The sequence below is a fragment of the Sus scrofa genome, chromosome 9 (genome assembly GCF_000003025.6).
Source record: "Sus scrofa isolate TJ Tabasco breed Duroc chromosome 9, Sscrofa11.1, whole genome shotgun sequence".
Lineage (NCBI taxonomy): Eukaryota > Metazoa > Chordata > Mammalia > Artiodactyla > Suidae > Sus > Sus scrofa.
Genome location: NC_010451.4, coordinates 93,701,008 through 93,727,891, shown reverse-complemented (window position 1 = coordinate 93,727,891; position 26,884 = coordinate 93,701,008). Strand labels below are relative to the sequence as shown.

Sequence of the window (26,884 nt, the reverse complement as noted above, 5' to 3'; positions counted from 1 at the left end):
GTCAGTTTCTTGAACCACCAATCATTAAAGGAATCTGAAGTGTCTTTTGCAACGCAGAAAGTCTTAAAATAAGATTCGGTAAATGTGTGTGGATTAAGGTGTGTGCTTCCCAAACACTTGAACACTAGCAATGGACCGTCTCTAGTGCCAGGGCTCAAGAACCTAGGCTGACACTTTTGCATCAATATACGCTACCCCCATACAGTTACTTGAAATAAATCTGTATAAAGGATTAAATATCATCTCCAAATCAAATTACCTCAGCAATAAATGTTATAGAAACCATAATAAGCAAAGGCTTCTAAATCAATCTTGCTGGTTTACTTTGAACCAATTCTCTTGCTTGAGTTTCATCATTTCCTAATCAATATCCACAATCAAGTCCCAGAACTAGAAGAGGAGCTCAGAAGAGTTTCTGGCTTTGTCTTTGGTGAGTGATTAAATCATCAAGGGAGAGTGGCAGGTTATTTTCTTCTGTATCATCTCTAGAGACTTGAGAAACTTTAAAGATGTAAGCTCCTAAAGGGCAATGAATCTGTACAAAATAATTTTGCTTATGGGTTGCAGTGATCAAAACCAGTTATCAGCAAACCATGGTTCACAAGTCAAATCCAGCATCTGTTTATACAAAGCCTGTAAACGAAGAATGCTTCTATATTTTCTTTTATATAATGATTTTTATTTTTTTCCATTATAACTGGTTTATACTGTTCTGTCAATTTTCTAATGTGGTTGCCAAGGGGGAGGGGGAGGGAGTGGGATGGATTGGGAGTTTGCAGTTAATAGATGCAGACTATTGCCTTTAGAATGGATTAGCAATGAGATCCTGCTGTGTAGCACTGGGAGCTATGTCTAGACACTTATGATGGAGCATGATAATGTGAGAAAAAAGAATGTATACATGTATACATCTATATTTTTATGTAGACAGGAGAAAAGTCAAAAGAATTACATTTCATGTAAATAAATGGAAATTAAACTCAAATTTCCATGTATTCAAATTTTCCTAGAATGCAGTCATACCCATTTGTTTATATATTGTCTATGGCTGCTTTAATCCTACAATGGCAGAGTTGGAGTTGCAACAGATGAAAATATTTACTATCTGACCCTTTATAGAAAATGTTTGCTGGCCTCTGATCTAGACAATTGCAATAGTAGTATCAATTAATATCAACTGTAAGAAGAGTACCAATTAATTTTCAGTTTTTCATTCCCATCTTTTACTTCCTTCACTTACAGTCCTAAAATAAACTCATCTGAAAATGTTAAATCAAAGCGAAATCCAACAAGAGTAGAATCTCTGGCCAATTACTGTGAACATGAACTCCATTTTAAGCATCCAAGGAACAAGTCAGGTGTTAGGATTTTTTTTTTAAGCTTATTCACCTTGAATCCTCTTTTTTTTTTTTAGGGCAATCTTAATTTAGGACTTGGGCATATAAACCTGAGATAATATTCATGATCACTACAAAACAGATGTGAGGATATGTAAGTCCTTTGAAGAAGTTCTACTCTACAGATCTTTAGTATAAAAAGGTAAACATGAGCAATGCACTGACTTTAAATTTGCCAATGGAATCATCATTTCATGCAAACTTCCAGGAAATTTACTTTTGTGAGGAAGAGAGAAATGATCTACATATTAGCTTCCCATTAGTAATGACCACAAGCAAGTAGCTCTACTGACAGATGTCAGATGACAGCTGATCATATTTGTCTTGAAGAACTAGAGTCAGTCAATGACCCACCACCTAGGAACTTGGAGACCCAGATGATAAATGATAAAATCAAGCAGTTCTTTCATATAACCATTTAAACCACCTCTTCTCTCCTTGGAAAGAAAATAATGACAAAAATCTACAAAAAAAAAATACTCTAAAACATTTTTTAATCTTGGAAAGGACTTGATTACTACTAACCAAAGAGGGGGAAGGAAAACAAGAAAAAAAATTCAATCTTTTAAATCAACTGAACATAAATCAAATTGCTCAACATTGTTAAGTGGCATGATGTAATTTATCCACAGAAGACATGGTCTCATTCAGTGGAAAACTGATTTAAATATGGTTTGACAGAGTGCTAAGACATATTATAGGCAAGAATTGACTTAATGGAGTATTTAAGGCTTCATAACTGCCTTTAAGACAATTAACAAGTAACTTCTTCTATCATGTAGGGGGGAAAGAAATAGCAAATGTCAAAAGTCATAGAAACATGATTAATTAGTTTATGCCTTTAAACAGTCCACTGAGTTTTGCAAAGGCAAGACATAAAATTAAAGTGAGTTTTATAGCAAGGATTGGCCCGAATACTTTCTTCATGATACTCCTTCTGTCACAGTTCTTCAGTGCTTGGAATAAAATGCAAATACTGGGATCCAAAGGGAAAAGTCAGCTCTTTCCAAAGATGGGACTGAGCTGACAAAATCTATTTAATATCTAAAATTAGAAATAAAATAAATAAATCCTTCAATACCAACTACATTTTCAGAGAGTTCATTAAAATTTAAGGCATTTTTGACATGTCAGAGATTTTAGTCCAGTGACAGGAGAAGAAAGAAGCTACCTGGGAGCAAATCCCAAATATCTCTATGGCTTGGAACATACATGTTGAGCTCAGTGAAGGCAAAAAGAGAGGTGACAGGTGACTATGCAGAAACTTCCTGACTCTGTCCACTCTATACAACTCTACCAGGGTGCCTCTGAAAGGGAAAATTTCAAGTGTATTCTTATTCTTCTGTTTAAATTTTGATCAAGATGGGAAAAGGCTCACCAGCACTGTTGGCAGGATAAAGATGAGCAATGCCAAAATAGATTCTTTGTTATAATGAAATTTAAGAACTTAAAGGTGGAAAAGCAATGCCCTCCGTGAATTTCACAACAGTAAAGCAGCGGTAACCTCACCTATACTCCTGAGTCCAACAGCAGTGATATACACAAAACAAACACTCATTCAACAACAAACAAATGGTCCAGTGTTTGACCCATCAGCCAAATAAATTCAATTATTTGCTCTTCTCCCATTTTCCACACAACCTGCTGAATCAAAAGTTGTAAGTCATACCTCATTGAAAAACTTGGGGAAAAACATTCAATGTCTTGCCCATATGCCCTGCTTCTCTCAATCACCAGTCCTTTTCAAAATCTGGATTAAGATCTATAAAGATCACTGTTTATTCGAAACCAGCTAGAGAATCTAAGATTATCAATGGTCAGGAAACTTCCCTTTTCCCCAGTTCTAAGACAATTTTTACATGAAATTGGTCAAATCCAGCTTCATTCAGACTTCTTTTGACTAATAATATTCAAGTCATGCTAATACTAGTATAACCTGTCCATCATGGGAATTATCACAATTACCCAAATCACTCTTGAATGGGAACAACAACACATTTCATAACTGCTTATGGTACAACCACATTCTCATTATGAATACAATTATACGCAATTTTCTAAAAGTGAATTCCTGACTTACTAATTTAAAAAGAAAACTATGGAAGTCATAATTTTTCAAGTCTTTAGCAGAAAGATAACCATATAACCTTTGATGCTGATAAAGGGTAAATATCCCACTGCCATTTTCTAGACACTATGAAATTATTTCAGTACCTTTGTACAGTTATCTATACTTATACATAAGCTATTCCACGTTCTTCTCATGATTTCACAAGTGATTTGATAAACACGTTTTTCCACCCATTCTAAATTAAACTTCACGTATTACATAAATTGTTTCAAACCATGTGACTTCTATATAGTGTCAGCTTGTTTGTATTAATGGGAGGTCTAAGCTTCTCCTTTGCTTTTTTTTTTTTTTTTTTTTATGAATCCCACTTTCAGTCAATCCCTTCTTACCAGTTCCAAGAAGGATGGAATTTCAAAGACGATTATAAGTTTAGATGACCCAAACACATGCTGACTCTTCATAAAAAATTACTGTTTACTTAGGTTTCTGAAATCAAGAAGGGTACCCTATGGAAAAATGAAAAATCTGTTGTCTTTCTTTGTTCACCATTTTTAATAGAAAAGATGTTTTACGGTCTGTCAGGAAAATAAATAATGGGAAAAATAACTGTACCTTAAAAAATTTTTCAAATCTTCCCCCAAATATAAACAAATAAAAGACATAAATGGGATTACAATGCATATGCTCACATCTGTCCTCCAAACAGACTTTTTAAATAGAAGTTATAAAGAAGAAAATTACCCATTAATTATATGGCATGCATCAGCAGTGCACTGGTGGGCTTAACCTTGGTTTTGAGTTATGTGTATATACAGATAAATCTCTTCCTGAGTTGAGCTTCATCTTCAGTTGAGACTCAAACCATTTGCTTTCCTATTTTTGGCAAGATACTTGACCATGATAAGGCAATCAAACTGTTCAACCTCCTTCCTTTTCAGCGGCATGGCCCTCCTCTGTGACATCACCAATGTGCCAGATACGAGGACAGGCTCTAAGCTACGGCCCTGGAAAACTAGAGAGCAGGTTTCTTTGTTCATCAGTCTGAAGGCTACAGCACAGTCTTTTCATATGTTTGGAGATCTTGAGGATTTCAGCTGAACAGATTCAAAATGGTCTTCTTTTTCCTATGGGAAAAAAATATTAAGACAAAAGTCAACTCACTAAAATTCCAATATCATTTTAGGATCTTACGTGTCCAAAAATACAGTCTGGAAATCATTTTAATTACGTATCTGCCACTTGTAATAAGGATTTTACATTTAAAGGAGGGCAGCAGTTGTAACAGATAGCATGCCTCTGATGCTTCTGATGTCCAGGAAATAAGACACAGATGCGAAATAGAAGCAATCACATGATTGCAGTAGATACCAAAAGATGTGGCTGTGCTTCTCATAAAGAAACCACTGAGACTCTTTCTAAAGTGACAGCCGATCTGAGTACTGAAATAGATGACCTATTCATGCAAACTATAGACAAAATAGAAGTGACAGTAAAATAAATGTTCTCAAGATAACACAGGCTCAATAACAACAAAAAAAGAGAGCAGAAACAAAAAGAACACCAATAAGACATAAGATCGTTTAGGTTCAATGATGCATTTTAGGAAAATCTTGGGAGAACATGCCTACTAAAGATATTAAATATAAATCATCTCAGATAATAAATCAAAATTTTAAGGCAAATATAACATTGCTGGCACTTGTTATATAATTCATAGCCTATTAAGATAAAGTATTCTCCTTTAATGGGGAAAACAAGAAATAAGAAGTGAGATTTCTCCCAATGTTCTCATTGTTAAAGTTAGACAGAGCTTTCTGAAGGATGCTGGAATAGGGTTAGGGGGACATGCTGTTGAAGAGAATACAGATGAAGAGCACTAGGATTATTTTTGAAATAAAGGAAATATGAGGCAGATCAGTCCTGAGTGCAAAGGGATGTATCTCTACAGTGGAGAAGGGAAAAGGAGAAAAATAGCAAGAACTAGGTATTGAGTACCTATCAGGTAGAACTAAGTTGCTTTCACATCTTCTCTCATTTGAGTGGAGAAGCCCAAAACTTTAGATAAACTTTAGGGTTACATGGTCAGAATTATAGAAAAACATCACAATGTGAACAACATACCCTATTTCCCTGCCTCTGCCGAGATGACAAGCCTGTGAGAGAACAGCACACAGATGGCAGTGCCCCAGCTCACTGGCTCTGGGAGAGCCTGCCTCAAGCCCCACACTGACCAGCTTTAATTTTCTAGGAATAACCATCGATAATTGACAAAAAATATTGGGTTTTTTTATTTATTTTTTATTTTTATTTCCCCCAACACACTTTTTTTTCCCATTGTTTTTTATGGCCATACATGTGGCATATGGAAGTTTCTGGGCCTGGGGTCAAATCAGAGCTGCAGCTGCAGGCCTATGCCACAGCCACATCAACACAAGATCTGAGCTGTATCTGCAACCTATGCTACAGCTTGCAGCAACACTGGACCCTTAACCCACTGGGAGAGGCCAGGGATTGAACCCACATCCTCACAGACACTATGTCAGGTTCTTAACCTGGTGAGCCACAATGGGAACTCCTCAAATATTTCTTAAGCACTAATGTGTTTCAGGAACAGGACTACACTTTAAGGGACATAAAACATCTGTCCTGGAGGAGTTCACAGTGCATTACAGGAAAGAGTATTAGGGCATCAGCCATGAACTAGGAAGGAAAGCTGAAATATTTATGGCCTGGCCTTGAGAAGACTGAAAAAACATGTTCCTTGGGGAGGGTAGGCAGAGACCTGTTTGTTATTCTCCAGATAATATTTCAAGTAAAACACTGAAATCTCTTTATACAGTCATGTTAGCTTCATAGGCCTCTGTGTTCACATGGAATTTTGCTCCTGGCTGATATGGTAGGATACATACATGTGTAGTGTGTGTGTGTTGGTGGGAAGAGGCAGAGACAGAGGGATGGGGAGAGAGGTTAACACACTAATTGACTGGGACTTCCTGATGGTAGAAATTGTCTCTTCTAAGTTCTTTAATTCCCATAACATGGTTGGCTGTCAATCAATGGTTGTGAAAATGTACTGAAACACCACCACGTAGAAGGAAAAACCCTGAACTGGAACTCAAAAGATGTCGTTTCTAATTCCTAGCTAACCTTCTTTTAGACAAATAAGTGAACTTCTCTAAGTCTCACTTTACTCACACATTAAATAAAGATGCCATACAAAATCATCTTTTTAAGCTCTAAATTCAAGAATCTACTCAAAAGCCAACTTCCCTCAGAAGCTTCTCCTTATCTCGTCACTACCCACCTTACAGTACTCCCTTCTCTTCTGTGCTCCAAGAAACTCTACTTCTGCTGTACTGGATGGTGTGTGTGTGTGTGTGTGTGTGTGTGTGTGTGTGTGTGTGTGTTTGAGTGTGTTTTCCATCAGTAAACTAGGCTCCGAGATAAGAAACTGTCTAATTTGACATTTCACCAAAACCTGGTGGAGGCTCTAACACAGAGTGTACCAGTGTGCCATTAATGACCATGGTAGAATGAACACATAAAAGAAAAAAAAAAAGAAAGAACATCAACTGATTATATTTTTTTAATTGTTGAGAAAAGTCAGGGTAAACCTATAAAGGAAACCCTATACACCCAGGGTAAACCTATAAAGGAAAACCAAAGAAAGTATGCCTTTAGAACATGAATAAGGATATATAAGACAAACAAACCTTACTTGAGACAGTAGTTTAGAAGTTTATAACTTTTTTCTTTGCCCCATGAACTCATGCTGAGCAAAGAACTCATGCATAGCAAAGTTGTTTAAGTGGGACACACAATAAAATGTGTACGATAGTATTCACAGCAGCTTTATTCATAGTCAACCATTGGAAATGGCACAAGGATCCAACAACAGGAGAGCAGATAAGGCACATATCCCTACAACACACTCCTCAATTGAGAGGAACCTTCCACATATTACTTCAATGAGGAGAATGAATCTTAGAACATTTTTCGGAGTGAAAGAAAACTTACACAAAATACAACTTACAATTATGTGAAACTCTGAAACAGGCAAAACTAATTGCCAGTTTTAAAGGATCATCACAACAGCTTCCTTCGGGGGATGAGGATGGGGATGATTATATACGAAAAGACATGAGTTCACCTTCATGTACAAGGCTAATGTTCTACATCTTGATAGGATCTGGGGTTACATGGGTTATTCATTTCTCAAATTTCATCGTCTTGTATTTGTGATATACACATTTCACTCTGTATAAACATTTTACCTTTAAAAAACTTGAGGTACTGAATTCTCTCATCAATTATATGAAAACTGAAGTGTTCAGGGGTCAAATGTATTCAAGGCTGAAACTTACTTAGAAACACATCAAAAAAAAAAAGGAAGACAGACTACATGGATAGAGGGATGGAGAGATAAGCAATGGAGAGTAAAATGTAGGTGTTGGGTATACGGCTGTACCACCACATGATCCTTTCAACTCTTCTGTAATATTTAAGTTCTTCCTTTTAAAAGATGAAAAAAATTATTATTATTTTTTTTGTCTTTTCTAGGGCCACACCCACGGCACAAGGAGGTTCCCAGGATAGGGGTCTAATCGGGGCTGTAGCCACCAGCCTACACCAGAGCCACAGCAACGCAGGATCCGAGCCTCATCTGCGACCTACACCACAGCTCATGGCAACACCAGATCCTTAACCCACTGAGTAAGGGCAGGAATTGAACCCGCAACCTCATGGTTCCTAGTCAGGTTTGTTAAGCACTGCGCCACAACAGGAACGCAAAAAAAAAAAATCACTTATGGGCAGAAACCAGGTGAACTGTCAGAATTTTGCCTGGTTCACTTTGCAGATGAGGTGGCAGGAGTCAAGAAGGATTGTTAAGAATGGAAACTGTGAGGCTCCCATCATGGCTCAGCAGAAATGAATCTGACTAGCATCCATGAGGATGGAAGTTCGATCCCTGACCTTGTTCAATGGGTTAAGGATCCGGCGTTGCCATGAGCTGTGGTGTAGGTTGCAGACACAGCTTGGACCTGGAGTTGCTGTGGCTGTGGTTTAGGCCAGAGGCTACAGCTCCAATTCCACCCCTAGCCTTGGAACCTCCATATGCCTTGGGTGCAGCCCTAAAGAGACAAAAAAAAAAAAGAATGGGAACTGCTAAGCCATCCCAGGGCTTAACACCTCTTATACTCTGTCCTGCCAACTTCAGATGCCCCCAAAGATGCAGTAAAAGGTCTCTGAGGTTTTGAAGTGCGTCCTCTCAACTCTCACTGCGATGAGAGAGCTCTGGCCTCCTCCTCGAGTGGATTTCCACAGAAAAACTTAGGGAGGCACTGATAACTGGGGAGCTTGCTGCCCCAGCCTGGGTTCATAAGGAGGGAGATGGTCACTGGAGAATGATAAACTGACTCCAAAACATCTAGATAAATGAGTATGGTCAGTCCCATCCTGGAAATTTCCTTTATCCTTTATATGAAAACCAGGCATTAACTTAAATATGACAATGGAGGAAAAAATAAGGTGAATTCTTTTTTTTCCTTTTTCAGCTTCACTTGTGGCATATGGAAGTTCCCGGGCCAGGGATCAAACCTGAGCCACAGCTGCAGCAATGCCAGATCCTTAACCCACTGCACCGGGCCAGGGCTCCAACTGGCAATGCCATAAACAAGAGCCAGATCATTAACCCACTGCACCACAGCAGAAACTCGCAAGGTGAATTCATTTTTAAAAAGGCTCCTGTATATGAGTCAAGCCCAAATCAACAAAAGGACATAAAGCCTGCAGCCTTAGGCAGAAGTCAGTCTGGCTGTCACTTCTGAGTCAAAGCGTCCCCAATGCTGAAAGAGATGATGTCAGCATGATAACCTTGCTGTTCAACATAGGACTTTGAAGGGACCAAAAACACCTGAAGTTTGATTGGCTCATGAGCAGCTACTGTATTGCTTGAAAATAACAGCAAATGCCAAGGCTGTCACAGAGGTTCACTTCCCTCTGAACCCTTCATCCTTCCCTCCCCACCTATGCTGACTTCAGCTGCTTTAATGAAAAAGATGATTAGAGGAAAGGACCCAAGTTTTCCTGCCCTAAGTGGAACTAAGGGCCACAGACACCCATCTGAGACTGAGAGGGAGCCTTGGGAAGGGGAGGGACTCAAACACTTACAAGTCTGTTTGTTATAGGCACTGAGGTCACCATCCTACCTGAACCTGCAGGAGGAGAAGGGCACAAAATTTAAACTAAAGGGTTTTAAGCAAGGTTCTCAGTGGGGAAGGGAAGGTAATGTGACCTTGTTCAAGGGGTTCTAGTCCCCATTCAAGATGCTGCTTTTGCTTCCACATCTGAGTCTAAAGTAGGAATTGATGGTGTGTACTTACATTTTCTCATCTTCTAAGCACTGGAAAAGAATCTGCTGGTCAAGAGCAGCCATGCAGGAGTTCCTGCTGTGGCCCAGCAGGTTAAGAACCCGACTAATATCCATGAGGATTCAGGTTTGATCCCTGGCCTTGCTCAGTGGCTTAAGGATCCAGGGCTGCTGTGGCTGTGGTGTAGACCGGTAGGTGCAGCACGATTTGATCCCTAACCTGGGAACTTCCATATGCCATGGGTGTGCCCCTAAAAAAGGAAAAAAAAAAAAAAAAAAGAAAGAAAGAAAGAAAAAAGAGCAACCAGACAAAGAGAAGGATGACTCATATATTTATTCCAAGGGCCACTACTTTCTCCGCCATGTGCAACAAATGTGTGAATCAGAATTGCACAAAGCCAGGAGTTCCCTCCATGGCTCAGCAATAATGAACTCAACTAGTATCCATGAAGATGCAGATTTGACCCCTGGCCTCGCTCAGTGGGTTAAGGATCTGGAGTTTCCATGAGCCATAGTGTAGGTCACAGACATGGCTCAGATCCTGCATTGTTGTGACTATGGCCTAGGCTAGCAGCTGCAGCTCAGATTCAACCCCCAGTCTGGGAACTTCCATATGCCATGGGTGTGGCCCTAAAAAAAGGCAAAAAAAAAAAAAAAAATGACAAAAATATTTCTGACTCTGTGTCCATCTCCTCTTGGTCCACACATCTTAATAAGGCAGTTCGGTTACTAAATATGGCTGTCTCCAAAAACGGATTATTAAGGGATCATCTCTTAATAATTAAGGGATCATCTTCTCTGGGCTGCTTCACAGATAATTATTAGCAAGAACATTTAATAAGAATAAATAAGAATATAGGAGTTCCCGTCACGGCACAGTGGTTAAGGGATCTGACTAGGAACCATGAGGTATCGGGTTCGATCCGTGGCCTTCTTCAGTGGGTTAAGGATCCGGTGTTGCCGTGAGCTGTGGTGTAGGTCGCAGATGTGGCTCAGATCCCACGTTGCTGTGGCTCTGGTGTAGGCCAGCGACTACAGCTCTGATTCGACCCCTAGCCTGGGAACCTCCATGTGCCGCAGGAACAGCTCAAGAAAAGGCAAAAAGACAAAAAAAAAAAAAAAAAAAAAAAAAAGAACATTTAATGAGAATACATAAAAACAATCTCCCTAAGGTTATATACACATGTGAAAACACAGGATTCTGTCCTGACTACTCCTGACATGATGTGTCCTTATTTACTCCAACAGCAACCCTCAGGATGTCTGATGGTAGTATGGCCAGAAGGGAGCCTAAGAGATTCAAATATAGCTCTGGTTTAGCCACCTTTATGGCTTATTGGCTTGTCATGGTACTAATCAGAAGAATAACCACTTAGTTGACTACACAGCTCATCAAGACCTCCTACCATAGCCCACATGGAAAAAGGTGGAAGACAGACGAGGTCTCCCAAGAGTTTTTAAAAGCCCTTGACCTTCTTGTACCTGAATGTTCTAGAGCCCATATCTAGGCACCAGTAGGAGAAGAGCTGAAATGAAATGAATCTTTAGCCACTGACAGGACAGACTGATCTGTGGCATTGGAAGATCAATAGTGCAGTCTGATAAGGAGACACCTGGGAAAGATACACCTTAGATCCTAAAAGGTGCAAAGAATGGGAGGATAGTCATGATTATTTGTCTTTCCTAGTCACCTTGACACCTTCCTATGTAGGAAAATGCCTTAGTGTCCTCTCTCTCAAATGGTTTCAAGTGCCTTCAATTTAACTGACTACTTACTGGGTCTGACTACCAGATGCTCCAACCACAATTTGGTTACCATTCTCCTCAAACTTACTGAAAAATCTATCAAAGACCATAGGGATGGTGCCAGCTTCTGCCCCCAAACAATGGCAATCAGCATCTCCATTCCCACTGCCACGGAGGGGACACATACCACCCAGCCTGCAGTATGGACAAACAAGAAAGGTTGGATCAACTGCCCGCAAGCAGTCTTAGTCCAAAGGTGAAGAAGAGACACAATTGTCTGAGGCAAATCTGGAATACTGAAGTTGACAAGCCAGCAAGGAGGTTGCAGGCACTGTCAACCAATGTTGCCTAACTAAATAGGTCTCATGTGGTGGCCCCCTAAAATTGTAAATAATACTTCCTTTTCAGAAGTACCATGTATACTTCCAAGGTTATGCTTCTCGTGTAGAAGCCAGGCATTGACTTCTCTCCTAAAGTGTGGCTTATTCTACACAGTTAGGAGTGGTCCTAAGTGGTCATAATTCAACTGTTTATGCAAACATCCTCGATAGGTCGTCTTTTCAAAATCAGGCTATCCTGGGTTACTCCGAGGAGGTTTCTGAGTGGGATCTGTTGCTGTTCCCATAGTCCGGTAGGAAGTGGGGCTTCAGAATGGATATAAATTTTGATGTTTTGGCTAGTGATTCTGCTGTGAGTGTTAAACTGTCCTGATCAGAAGTCCCATGTCTTCTCAAGTATCCATGAAATCGTGGGAGGCTCAGTTGTTAAGCTTGCAAAGAGGGTAAAATCTCAGTCCTTGACAATCACTGTATATTTATTATTCTGTACCAACAGTATCCTTTCAAACTACCATATTAATATTAAATAACCATTAGCATAAGGGGAATAGGGCTTATTCATTTTATTTTTAAATGATCCCCTACGACACACTTACGTGCCTAAATTAGGAAATGATTACTAAGACACTCTCAATAAATGGAGTATTTTACCACTTGTTTTTCCTGCTGAAAATCCTTTGAAATTCATTTTCTTTCTACTGTTTCATTCTGTTTTTAATCCTCAGTAGGTAAACTGGTGATTTCTCATCTTTTAAGTCAATGGTGAAAAATGACAATAAAATGTGTTTAAAAATAATACCTAAGGCTTCATGTTACCTGTTTGGATACAGTAATCATTTCAAGCTGACAAAAGTGACAGCATCTGATAAGGTCATATCTCAACATTTTATATAACTTTTATTTTCTCTACATGGAACGAAGTACAAGTGAACATGAGATCTTTTACCTACTTAAAATTTTTTGTCTTTTAGTATTATATTATCTCTGAGAAAATTCACATATTACAAAAATGTATTTCTTCAAAGACTAAAGACTCCCATTAATTCAAAACTCCCCCAAAGCAGCTACTATTAGCAGTTTCCTATTCAAATGCTAACATAAATGTAGAGCCGATAGAAATATGATAAGCCATGTGTTGTTTTCACTTCACTTACCTTACTTATCTGTGAGTACACACAGCCATCGCAATCTTTAACAGGTGCAGAGTTGCACAATATTCCATTACTTTGATATGCAGAAATTTCTTATCTAACTCCTTACTGATGGTGTTTAAGGTTGTTTCTACTGTAAACTATTACATTTAGAGTGGATAAGCACTGCGGTCCTACTGTATAGTACAGGAAACTATATCCAAACTCTTGTGATAGAACATGATGGAAGATAATAAGAGAAAAAGAATGTATGTATGTATGACTGGATCCTTGGCTGTACAGCAGAAATGGCACAACACTATATATAAGCTATACTTCACTTATATCTTGAATCTAATATACGGCACAAATGAACCTTTCCACAGAAAAGAAACACATGGACTTGGAGAACAGACTGCCAAGGAGAAGGGGTTAGGGGAGGGAGTGGGATGGACTGGGAGTCTGGGGTTAATAGATGCAAACTATTGCATTTGGAGTGGGTAAGCAATGAGATCCTGCTGTATAGCACAGGGAACTATATCTAGTCACTTGTGATGGAGCATGATGGAGGGAAATGTGAGAAAAAGAATGTATATATATATATATATATATATATATATATGTGCATGTGTGTATGTGACTGGGTCACTTTGGTGTACAGTAGAATATTAGACAGAACACTATAAACAAATATAATGGAAAAAATAAAAATCATTAAAAAAAACAAAAGAAAAAACCTATGCTTTAAAAATTTTTTAAAAATTGGTAAAGAAGCAATGCTGTAGTGAAGGTTCTTACATTTACATTCTTAAGTACTGCTCAGAGTGCTTTGCTGGATAAACACCCATGGAAAACAGATACGCTGAATGACAGTTTGCATGAGCACCACTGCTAGATTAACATGGCCCCTTATTTATAAAAGCACAGTAACACCAGGATAAAATTCTGCTCTCACCTTTGTTGCCAAGGATTTGAGTTTCCCCAGAAGTGACTGCTTATTGGAATAAACAACTTCCTCTTCATTGTCTTCTCCTTCCATGATAGCACAGCTGTCTGCAGCTGGGAGTTCACACTCTTTTGAGTTGGTGGTCATTACTAATTTGGAATATTTGTACTCCAGTCTAAGTAGTGGTAAATAAATAAAGTGGCTGTTTAGTATAAATTAATATGTATTTTATGTCAGCTATTTAAATTGTCTTGCATAGACCTGCCCCACCAACATATTTCCCTCACCCGCAGCCATCGCACTATGTATTCTCATTAATCTACTAGCTATGCACACGTCTTTTCCAGAATTCCAGAGAATCAGTGCAATACAGTTAACTTTATCACTTATTTTACATTGACTAAATTGTCCCATTATGACAAATTTCTAAAAAAACAAAGAGAACATTTCGGGTCTGGGTGCATTTTCTTCATTTATAAATATTTGGAAATTAATTCACAATGCAGCTTTCCAAAGTTTCGTTCTTAAGGATGAGAATATTACACGGGCATGTGATATGGCTTCTCCATATCACTCATTCCTTTCTACTCCTCACTCCAGATATTACAACTGTCCCTAGATAATACAATACAGAAAGTTCACAGCCCCACAGACATGTGAATCTTTTTTTCTTTTTTTGGCTTTTTAGGGCCATACCCATGGCATATGAAGTTCACAGACTAGGGGTTAAATCAGAACTACAGCTGCTGGTCTATACCACAGCCACAGCAACACGGGATCCACGCATCACCTATGACCTACACCACAGCTCATGGCAACATTGGATCCTTAACCCACTTCGCAAGACCAGGGATAGAACCCATGTCCTCACAATACTAGTCGAGTTTGTTCACCACTGAGCCATGACGGGAACTCCCTGAATCATTTTTAAAGAGTTACATCATGTTAATATGTAGTCAGAAGTTAGACTGATTCTCAATTTCAGATTCTTGAAGTCCTTAAGTAAAATAGAGGTGACATTTGCCTCTACATTTAGTCTATTTCTTTGCAAATATCTGCCCATGGGAAATTGAAAAAGAAAAAGTGGAGCAAGAAGGCAGCATGTTGTCATGAAAAGAAAAAAGACATACAAAGAAAACCTGCCTTCCATTCTCAGCTTTGCTCCCAGCTACCCGAGTAGCATGGAGCCTCTGTTCTTTGCCTTATTTTATTTTATTTTATTTTTAATAGAAGTAGTTGATTTATCATAATGTTTTAAAATGATTTTTAATGTTCTCTGATCTGTCTGTCATCAAAACAATGATCATTTCTGCTTGCTTTCTCAAAGGCCTTTCCTACAACTCTTCATGAGAAGAAATTTCTTGCATCCCTGAGAGAAATTGTTGGGTATAACGATTAAGTTTAAAATTTTCACAACAAGAGATTTTTCAGTGGTATCACAGAGGTTACTTACTTCTGATTCTTTTTCCAGAAGTAGCAAGTTAGAGCAACCAGCAAAACAGCTGTAAAAGCTCCCACACCTGCTCCCACTTTTAGCCAAAAGTCAACCGTTTCACAGGTGGACAACTTTTTCTCAGGCAGAGAAATTCCTTTAATGCACCACTTAGGTTCATTCCATACATATAAGGTTTCCTTTGAAAAAAACACACACACAGATGACATGAGAAATGAGATTGTGAAGAAGGGTTTTGCTAACGCTTTATTCACAGTCGTCAGAGAGGATTATTCAGCTTTCATCTAACAGAGGCTCCAAAAAAGAGAGGAGAGGAGAGAGAGAATAAGGAAATGATGAATGAAAAATGTGACAAAACCATGAATTGTCAGATCAGAAGGCTTGCTTCATGCTGAGGTTGAATAAAAATGACTCCATTTGGGTATATCATTTGTGCTATTTTCTTCAAATTTCTGATGAGCCCTGCCTTCTTAGTCATGTTTTTAAATGAAAACTTAGAGTACGCTAACTAACTGGGATGGGTTTTACCCACTCATCACGTAGATCCATTTCCTCAAAAAGCATCTCCCCTGAGTGGAATAGCAGACCTTGAACCCAGAACATGTAGGTGCACCAAGACCGGCAGGTTTTGGTGACTCGTTTGAAGGGAGACACACAGACAGTACCCCCTTCCCCAGACCAGAATGAGGTGGTGGGGGGGGGTGGGGGGGGAGTTACTCTGGGTCATCTCTACCCACATGAGGTTCTCACTCTCATTCTCCCAAAGTAGATGACAATTGTGTTAGGACAATGTTTTCAACAATCAACAAATTGCAATCAACAAATGAACAGTAAAATCAAAATACTGGGTCTCAGCCAGAAATTTTTAAAAATAAACAGATCAAGTAAGAGAGATCAGAAGCAAAAATCAGAGTACAGGGCATGGTTCCTATATATTTCAACATATACAGTGACGGGTGGCAATCTGTGGGATGGCTGTACCCAATGACATTAAATGACACATTACTTTTTTTGTATTTTTATTTATTATTTTTAGCTATGCCCATGGCATATGGAAGCTCCTGGTCCAGGTATAGAACCCATGCCACAGCAGTAACAACATCAGATGCTTAACCCCCTGAGCCACCAGAGAATGCTGGCATTGTATTTTTTGCTTAGTGTGCCTCATTAAATTTTCTGGTGAATGATGCTAACTTTAGCAACACCCTAAGAGAAGCATAACACCATAATGTTTCATTTCATACACATACACACTTTTACAGTTAGACTTGAAGTGCAAGATGTTCAGGAGGATCCTATTTATTTTGATGAAAAGTTTCAACCAAGTTTTGGATAAGAATTTTGAGAATGTTTTTAGAAAGGACATTGGTAATTGAAAAAAAAAGTAACATTTTTATTAAGCTTAGTGTGAATAAACTATTTTTTAAATGGCTCGCATGATTTTTATAAGAAAGACGAGGTAAAGAAATGAGGAGGCATGAGCAAGATGAACTACTGCCTCTCTAAGTGTAAATAATGACAATAAAGAGAAGAATGTTAACTTCAGTCAGCAAACACTGACGTCATCTGAAGGGCATCCAACTGAAAGCATTTATATGGTTGTAACAAAGATGCCACACCCAGGGAAAATTGCAAGGTCTATTGTCCAAAGACGGTCTTATAAAGAAACCATTAAGGGAGTTCCCATTGTGGCAGTGGAAACAAATCTGACTAGTAACCATGAGATTGTGGGTTAGATCCCTGAATCTTGCATTGCTGTGGCTGTGGCGTAGGCCAGTAGCTGTAACTCTGACTGGATCCCTAGCCTGGGAACTTCCATATGCCTCAGTGCAGCCCTAAAAAGCAAACAAAACCAAAACCAAACCAAAAAAAAAAAAAAAAACCATTAACTCTTCAAATTGTTAAATAAAAGCAAACTATTGGCAGAATTTATTTTTTTGCCACACCCGTGGCATATGGAAGTTTCTGAGCTGCAAATCTGAGCCACAACTATAGCAATGATCCTTCAACCTACTGCACCAGGCCGGGATCTAACCTGATTCTCCACAGTGGCCCGAGCCACTGCAGTCAGAACTTTAATGCACTGTGACACAGCGGGAACTCCCAGAATTTCTTAATCATTCTACAACTTAGGCATTTTATACATTTCTTGGCTGTTCTAGTCATTAGAAAGCTTTATCCCTTCATTAGGTCACATGTCATTGGCAAACAAGAAAATGGCTAACACTGCAGCTGAAAAATTTATTCTTCTAGCATGTAGGGATACTTTGTGCACAAGGTGAGATAAATTTGATGACAAATTTTAAGACATACCTTTTAGTGATAATATGGTATCTCTTCAAATCTTCACTACTGTATAACATTTAGAAGTAATGCTTAATACATACTTAGAATCCAGTATAGGTTTTTGAGATCCAATTTGATAAGAGCACTTTTATCATGTCTTGTGTCTCTTTTAGTTTGTATCAGCTGTGTGTGGAGGACTTGCACTGTATAAATTTAACCTCATGCCCTTCTGGATTATGTCTTTACAGAATTAGGAAAGTGGACTCTCAGCCAATGTCAAGTGAATAATTGCAACGAATGGAGCAGGCAATAGGACAGAAGCACAGTAGAGTTATTAAAATTTTAAAGATACCCATCATGTTATTTTGCAATCATTGTTTTTTTCTGTCATAAGGCTTTGGCATCCAAAGAAACACACCCATGTCCATGGACATAATGGAAAATGCAGTAAAAGGTGTCACATGGATTGAAAGCTCATCAAAGAGGACTTCAAAATATATTATTCAGAGATCAGAGGTGAACATACCCACTTACTGTAGCAAACCCATTTCTTTGTTATTACAATGGAATATACTAAGGAAAGATGTTTTTCTAATTGAAACTCAATCTCATTGGCAAATATTTTCAAAACTTGCATCTAAGTACAACAGAAGGACACATTTAACTGACCTTGGTATTTCTCAAATGCAATTTGGAATTATACGGGGAGAATTACATATGCCAATGTGTCAAACAAAAGAAAGTGTTCCAAAAGATACTACTCTCCAGGCAAACATTTAAAAAGCTACACTGGGCAACTATCTGTGAGCAACATTCTTATAAAATGTTGAACACAGTGTTTTCAGTGAAGACAGTTTGAATGAGATAAAACTAGAGACACTGTTGTCATCCCACTATCTGAAACTTCTTATCATCACTTTACAGAATAGAAATATTAAATAACGCTTGGATACAAGGTTATTTAGCTTTTCAAAACTCCTGAGTTACACTCGGTGGCCAAAGAAGGGAATCTTCTGGGTTTCATTTACTCTAAAAAAGTGAGTATAATAAGTTCATCATAATTTTAGAGAAAAGGTAAAGATTAAATTCCACTGTGAAGCATAAAAATACATTATTATTATGAGGATTAAAAAGAAACTATTTTTTGCGAGGCTGGAATTTTCATACTTGACCCACTTAAAAACGTTCAAAAGAAACTGGCCTAACCATGCCCTAGATGCGTGAGCAGAGCTGTCACTGTGTGCTCTGAGCTGGAATGAGCTACCTACGTATAAACACAGTTACTGGATTAAATGAAACTTTCTAATTTTCATTTAGTACTGTCTATTTGGGGGCTTTTCTACTTAGTATCACAGTATTAACAAAAACTCATTTTACATTGTTATGCCTAAACTTTGTCATAAAATATGAAAAAAAGTGTTGGTCCATAGAAAAACTATTTTTAGGCCTATCTCTGTGTGTCTGAGTTTTGTGTCTGTGTGCTAGGCTTAATGTACAATTTAGTTCTTACTACATGTTCGCTGCCAGTCAAGTATGAAAAATACTAATTTAGAGAATAGTTCTTTATGTTTTGTTTTCTTGGAGGCAGACATGACTGCTTACAAATATGCCAAATGTATGGGATGGGGGAGGGGCATTCAGATTTTTTTCTCACACTTCAACCGTCTAACTGGCCAACTACAAGCTGTTGAAGACTTTTCTGGACAGAATATCTCTCCCTTTCTGATGCCCTTAAAAATGAGGATTCTAGTATGTCCCCCATTCTATGCTAACTCAAAAATCAATCTATCTAACTTCTAGGTCTCAGAAATACCACTGAAATCTCTGATCCTCTAATGCCGTTTCTCTAACAGTGTCCCCACACCGGTAGTGATCTATTCTCTCATCTGTGCTTCTGTGGTATCACTTCAATGTAATTTGAAGAGGGTGAGGGGTAAGCCATCTTGAAAGAGTAAAAGTCTGCATTTTTATATGGTACTAGTCCAGGCTGGTGCAGCTAAGTAGGGGCTCTCAAACACTATTTGTAGAAAAGCAAATTGATGTAACCAAAGCAATTTAGTAACATGTAGCTTGAACCTTAAAAATGTGATCTCCTTGAATCCAATTAATCTCTTTCCAGTAAGAATCAAACGTCCAGCAATGTGTTCATGACAGAGTTATTTACAAAATGATGGTTTTCAATTTTTTTCTTAAATGTCCAATAACAGGAGAAAAATTAAGTCCCAAATAGCATTTATATTAGAACCTGTCAATAACTAAGAGTCATGGGTTTTTTTTTTTTTTTTTGGTTGTTTTTGTTTGTTGGTTTTCCTTTTTTAGAGCCACACCCATGGCATTTGGAAGTTCCCAGGCTAGGGGTCGATTTAGAGCTGCAGGTGCTGGCCTACGCCACAGCCACAGCCACAATAGATCCAAGCCTTGTCTGCAACCTATACCACAGCTCACAGCAATGTCGGATCTTTAACCCATTGAGTGAGGCCAGGGATCAAACCAGCATCCTCAAAGACATCAGATGAGTTTGTTATTGCTGAGCCACAACAAGAACTCCCAAAAGTCAAGTTTTTTTAAAAAAAAATTTAATGATATGGGAAATATCTTAAATGTATGAAGGGAACAAAAGAATACAGAGTAGAATCCCAACTTTATTCTAAAAAACAAGTAAGCAAACAAATGATTGCAGAGAAAATATAGAGTAGGATCTTGACTTACATATATACATTTATACATATATATGCTTTACTATTTTTATATGCTTCTTCTGGAGAGTCAGTTATATCATCCTCAAAGTAATCATACCCATAACTGGAGTTCCCGCTGAGGCCCAAGAGGATTGGTGGAGTCTCAGGTTCAATCCCTGGCCTGGCACAGTGTTAAGGATTCGATGTTGCTACAGCTGTGGCATATGTTGCAACTGTGACTCAGATCCGATCCCTGGCCCAGGAACTCCATATGCTGTGGAGTGGCCAAAAAAAAAAAAAAAAAAAAAAATGTCCGAGTAGAAGTAAAAACAAGCGAAGAGGAGTTTGGAGACAAGGATATTCCCACAGGGGCCCAACATGAGTAAAGCCAAGGGAGAGATGAAGTAATAATCATATTTTAAAAATTATACCTACAACTCCATTATATAAATAACACCTTGGTTTAATTATATCACTTCTTTATAATCTGGATAAATATCCATAGTCTACAATTCCCTTGCTATATTTCATTTTCCCCAAATCCAGTATATATCTTCAGCTACCTGAAGATATCATATTGATATCACATTAACTATCAGCTATCACATTAAGTTAACTACAAGCTTTAGCCATGCTACTAACTCTTAAGTTTCTGCGATTTAAGTGATGCTGGACTAAACAATACTACCTCCAACGACACAGTTCTGCTTCCACAGGTTTGCCCCTTACCTGAAACCCTCTCTTACAGGCTCCCTCAATTTCATGGAAGTCGTGCTCTGTGCACAGAGGGCAAGCTTCAGCACTCTCCCACAGGAAATAGAATGAACATCCATCACAGGTGCCAGCTGGACACTTGCTGAAATAAAACATGAAAAACAACAAATACGCCAGCTTTTATAACACATTCAACTGAGTTCAATCAACATCTGAGTAAAAACTGCATACTGAGAAACAATTATGTGGATGCTGAGGAAATACATGAAAAAACGACCTAAAGGAGACAAAACCACAATGAGATACCACTTTGCACCGACCAGAATGGTTAGAGTCAAAAAGACAGTTAATAACAAGTGCTGTGAGGATGTGGGGGGAGAATGGAACCCTTACATATTGCTTACAGAAATATAAAATGGTTCATTGTTGGAAGAATCTGGCAGTTCTTCACACAACTAAAGAGAATTATCAAATGATCCAGCAATTACGTTTCTAGGTAAATAGCCAAGAGAAACGAAGGTACTATGTTCACAGAAAAACTTGCACATGAATGTTCAAAACAGCATTATCTATAATATTCAAAAGGTGGAAACAACCCAAATGCCCATCAGCACATGAATCAATAAACAAAATGTGGTGTATCCATGCAATGAAACGTTACTCAGCCATAAATAGGAATGCAGTACTGATACATGCCTCTACTTGGACAAACCTCAAAAATATCATGGGAGGGGGAGGGAGTGGGAGGGATCGGGAGCTTGGGCTTATCAGACACAACTTAGAATAGATTTACAAGGAGATCCTGCTGAATAGCATTGAGAACTATGTCTAGATACTCATGTTGCAACAGAACAAAGGGTGGGGCAAAAAATATAATTGTAATGTATACATGTAAGGATAACCTGACCCCCTTGCTGTACAGTGGGAAAATAAAAAAAATAAAAATATCATGGCTTAGTGATATAAGCCAATCAAAAATACCATGTATGGAGTTCTCGTTGTGGCGCAGTGGTTAACGAATCCGACTAGGAACCATGAGGTTGTGGGTTCGGTCCCTGCCCTTGCTCAGTGGGTTAACGATCCGGCGTTGCCGTGAGCTGTGGTGTAGGTTGCAAATGCGGCTCGGATCCCGCGTTGCTGTGGCTCTGGCATAGGCCGGTGGCTACAGCTCCGATTCAACTCCTAGCCTGGGAACCTCCATATGCCGCGGGAGCGGCCCAAGAAATAGCAACAACAACAAAAAAGACAAAAAAAAAAATACCATTTATTATATTTTGTCACTCAGGAGGAGACCCCTAAGAGGAAACTCTATAGAACAGAAAGCAGCTTCGGGGTTGCTCAGGTTTAGCAAGGGGGCTAAGGTATAGGGAGGTAATAGGTAAAGGGTATGGGAATTCTTTGTGAGTTGATAAAAAGTTTAAAGTTGGCTCTAGTGATGGTTGCACATATGAAAATACAATACCCACTGAACTGTATGCTTTAAATGAATGAAGTGTAATGGTATGTTAATCATAGCTCTAGAGAGCTATTTTAAAAGTTTTTAAGGAGAAACAGGTAGATAATGACAAAAAAAAAAAAAAAAAGCTCCAGGGGAGACTCTTGTTAGACAGGAATCTTTAAGCCAAACCTACAATATTCTAGAATAGAAGTCAGACAGAGTAGAATAGAAGGAAGCAAGAGAATTAACTCCTGCCAGATAGGTGAAATTGTAGATGAACTGGAGGGAAATTACAAGCAGGTCATTGTCACAGGTGCTTCAAGAGCAAGGCAGTGACTGGACACCGGGCATTCGGGTGCTAGGTGATAAAGGGAGGTTGTGATTTCTGTAGAAGGTAATACACTGGGGTGAGGTGCTTCAGGGAACAAAACCATGAGCAAGACTGTGGTCCACAGAGGGTGGAGGAAAGACATGAAAAAAATCATCTCAAGTTAAAACAAAATCAAATCAACACACAGCCAGTGATGAAAATTACTTTGCAATCTCCTCAGCCTGAGGATGACTTCCTTTGAAAAGTGTTTACTCTCACTTCTCAGCATGGATGGATGGGGCTCAGACGGTGGGAGATCGCACAGAACCAACCACCAGGCAGGGTCTGAACAGAGACTTTATGAAACTTCGCCTTCTGCTGAGTGAGCCTTTGATGTCAACTTACCTCTTTCATTTTAGGGACAGATAAACATAGCATGACTCAAAAGTTTACCTACTGTTACTATGTGCAGAAACCTTACTGACTGAGGCAAGAAGCTATTTGGAAAGATTCTAATGGGCATGACTATTCTTTTTATGAATTCACTAAAACTAGGCGGGTACTGTTCCCTTAATTTTTCTACTGTACTTCCCTAAATCAAGCCGTTTAAATTTAGGGTATTGCCCTGAAAACCTCCTCGAGACCTTAGCTGGTGCCAATAACAGTGTTCCTGAAACAACTAATAGCAAAATGATAGACACACAATAATAGAAAGAAACTCCCCAAATACCCCTTTTTAAGTCTTAATTTAGGCGTTCCCATCATGGCACAGTGGAAATGAATCTGACTAGGAACCATGAAGTTGTGGGTTCGATCCCTGGCCTTGCTCAGTGGGTTAAGGATCCAGCATTGCTGTGACTGTGGCCTAGGCCGGCAGCTATAGCTCTGACTGGAGCCCTAGCCTGGGAACTTCCATATTCCACAGGTTCAGTCCTAAAAAGCAAAAATAATAATAATAATAATAGTTTTAATTTAAATGCTATTCTCATGATACACTGTCCAAATCTTATTTTCAGCCTATCAGAAGAGAAAATCTTCATATCTTAACTAAGTATATTATTACCTTGATATGAACACTAAAATAATTTACATGCCTGAAAATAGATGCATTTTTTTACAAGTCTATCTTTACAAAGCGACCGTGTGCTGTAGACTAAGTGGACGTGGGCAGGACGTAAATGAAAGCAACATTCTTTATGACATGCTTCAGAAATAGAGGGCCAGGATTGTCAGAGCCAAGAGCAAGGGTGAACAGTGAGTCTGGAAAAAAGATCTGACTCTTAGTTGCCTTAATTTCTCTGTTTGAAAAAGGGAGTAATAAATATATGCAGACTGAGAAACAAAAAGAGCTTTTTTTTAAAAAAGGAAAGTACAATACATAAAAACCATGCCACTTAAAAAAGTATTGCTACCCTCTAACTTTCAGATCAGTAAAAGCAACTCACAATTGCCCTTTTGAAAAAAATTGGATAACCAATTAAAAAAATCCTTCAAGAACACAAATATCATTTGCAGAACAATTATTTGCATCTTTCAAAATAATTACACTTTTCTGATCATTTAGCAAAAATTACCAATAGGCTTTCCTACTCAAATGTCCCCTCTCCAAATTATTTTCTATGCTATCTTCCCAAAAAAGAAAAGCTTTAAAGGGAGGAAAAACTTTATCTTGGGAAAATGAAAGAGTAAGTCTACTAAAGTTTGAGAAGAAAGAATTTAACAAACGAAAAAGAAAAGGAGAAAATTAATAAAAGTTGCAAAAAGCTCTAGAAAGAACACTTGAGTTCAGTTCTAACTGGACTTTCAAACGATTGTGTGTTTTTCCATAAGTGGCTCAATCTCCCTCCCCACGCTCTCATTTTTGTAATTTGTCAAGAGTAGAATGTGTGCTCTAGTGCATTCAAAAGGGTATTACAAAAGATAAAATGAGAGAACAATTTGGGAAAGTTTAAAGCACTGCAAAATATAAAAGACTATTAACAACACACACCACTTTCTAAAGAACTGGTAGAACCAGAAAAATGGAAAAAAAATCAAGACATTGATATAATGTATAAAGCTGCCATTAGGTGTCAAAATACTACAATGATTCAGTGCCTTTCCTTGGTAGACTTCACTTTTTAAAAGAAACTCTTAGAAACTCTTAGCATTTTAGTTTAGAATCAATTGAATTCTTTGCTCTCAGTGAATCATTTAAATGTGCAACATCCAAGTTGGATTTTTTGTGATACGCATAATTTTCACAGTTTGAATCAGGCCTTCCTAGGAAACAACAAGAATGTATGAAGCAGTAATCGTTTCAACAGTGTTTACATGTAATGAGCATTTTTAAAAGATGCAAGAAAAAAACAGTATGATAGATAAACATTTTATTGCTAGTTATGTGGAATACCTTTCTCCTTGATAGCCTGTGTCACCACCATCTTTACCCCTTTCCAGCCAACTTTTTTTAGGTGTTGCTAATTGTGCTTCTCTATCACTTTTGCTCTATATGATCACACAGAAAACAGTGAGTACATTTTTAAAGAAATAACACAAGGTCATGGACATGGGGCATGGGAGGCTAGAGTTTTATAGGATGACCAGATGTGCTGTGACTTCTACGTAAAGAAACCACCACAGACTCCAGGGACAACCAGATAAGCCTTGATTTGATTTTTCTGGAAAATAAGTAAAGGGCTTTCTAGTTTCCTTATTTTGTTTGTGAATTTGCCTTAACAATCCAGGTGGCACTAACAATATGTGAGGATTCAGATAAATCTCTATTTAGAAAGTTATGTTGGAGTTCTTGCCGTGGTGCAGTGGGTTAAGAATCCAACCACAGTGGCTCAGGTCGCTGTAGAGGTGCCAGCTCAATCCCCAACCCGGTGTTGCCAGTTTGTGGCGTAGGTAGCAGCTGTGGCTTGTATTCAATCCCTGGCCCAGGAACGCCATGGATGCAGCCATTAAAAAAATAAAAACTGGAGTTCCCGTTGTGGTGCAGTGGTTAACGAATCCGACTAGGAACCATGAGGTTGCGGGTTCGATCCCTGCCCTTGCTCAGTGGGTTAAAGATCCAGCGTTGCTGTGAGCTGTGGTGTGAGTCGCAGACGTGGCTTGGATCCCGCGTTGCTGTGGCTCTGGCGTAGCCTGGCAGCTACAGCTCCGATTCGACCCCTAGCCTGGGAACCTCCATATGCCGCAGGAGCGGCCCAAGAAATGGCAAAAAAAGACAAAAAAATAAAATAAAATAATATAGCTTTAAAATAAAATAAAATAAAAATTATGTCTTGGATTCTAAAATGGAACACCTTTCCTGGGGGGAATAACTGGATTGAGCTATGAATTACCAACGTCCTCTTCAAATGAACTATCTTACCTAAAGCAGGATCTACCGGGTTCATAGTATGAAATCATGGAGAAGACGCTTGTGTTCTTATGAACTATTGTAATGCAATACTCAATTTATTCTTAATTGTTTGGATAGCTGCTAAATCAGTATAAGATTGTTTCGTCTAATGTATGTAGGTCAGTACATTTCTGATCCTTTTGGAGTTAATCTGAGATTGGTGAGAAAGGCCAGTCTTGCGTGCCCAGAACATTTATCACTTGGTGTCAGAGCACCACTGCTGCTGAGCCTCTTTCATGTGGGGCTTTTGTGGGTTTCTTGGCTTTCCCTGGTCTCAGGACATTCGGACTGGCATCCTCTGGCCTGGGCCATACCCTCGGACCTCCCACTCACTACCCCTCAGCTTGGGCAGCTCAGGAAGCTCAGACTTTCTCTGCTCGGGATGCCTTGTTATTGGCAGAAACTGTTCCTGTGTAGAGTCCGTAAAACACAATTGCACCCTGCTCTAATTTTGTTTGCCCTAAAGTGGAAGAGTATAAATCACTTACGACAGAGCTGGAACATAAGATATTTTGACCCATAGTTCTTAGAGCCAGAGATATAAAATTTTACCATATCCTGCAAAAATCTCTTTCTCAAGATTCTACCCGGGGTTAATTACCAAAAGCCAGCAGCATCC

At 38.7% G+C, this 26,884-nt stretch overlaps 1 protein-coding gene across 2 annotated transcripts in view; it reads right to left on the bottom strand.

Annotated features, from left to right (window-relative positions):
- The window catches only part of KIAA1324L (KIAA1324 like), a 183,894-nt gene continuing 160,162 nt past the window's right edge, over positions 3,153-26,884 (bottom strand). For both annotated transcript variants that reach the window (XM_003130217.5, XM_021063469.1), the window contains exons 19-22: positions 21,145-21,271; positions 15,452-15,630; positions 14,008-14,173; positions 3,153-4,592 (exon numbers count right to left, since the gene is read on the bottom strand). In XM_003130217.5, the coding sequence (XP_003130265.3) occupies positions 4,533-4,592; positions 14,008-14,173; positions 15,452-15,630; positions 21,145-21,271 (532 nt within the window). In that variant the 3' untranslated portion in view covers positions 3,153-4,532. The remainder of the gene's footprint in view (positions 4,593-14,007; positions 14,174-15,451; positions 15,631-21,144; positions 21,272-26,884) is intronic.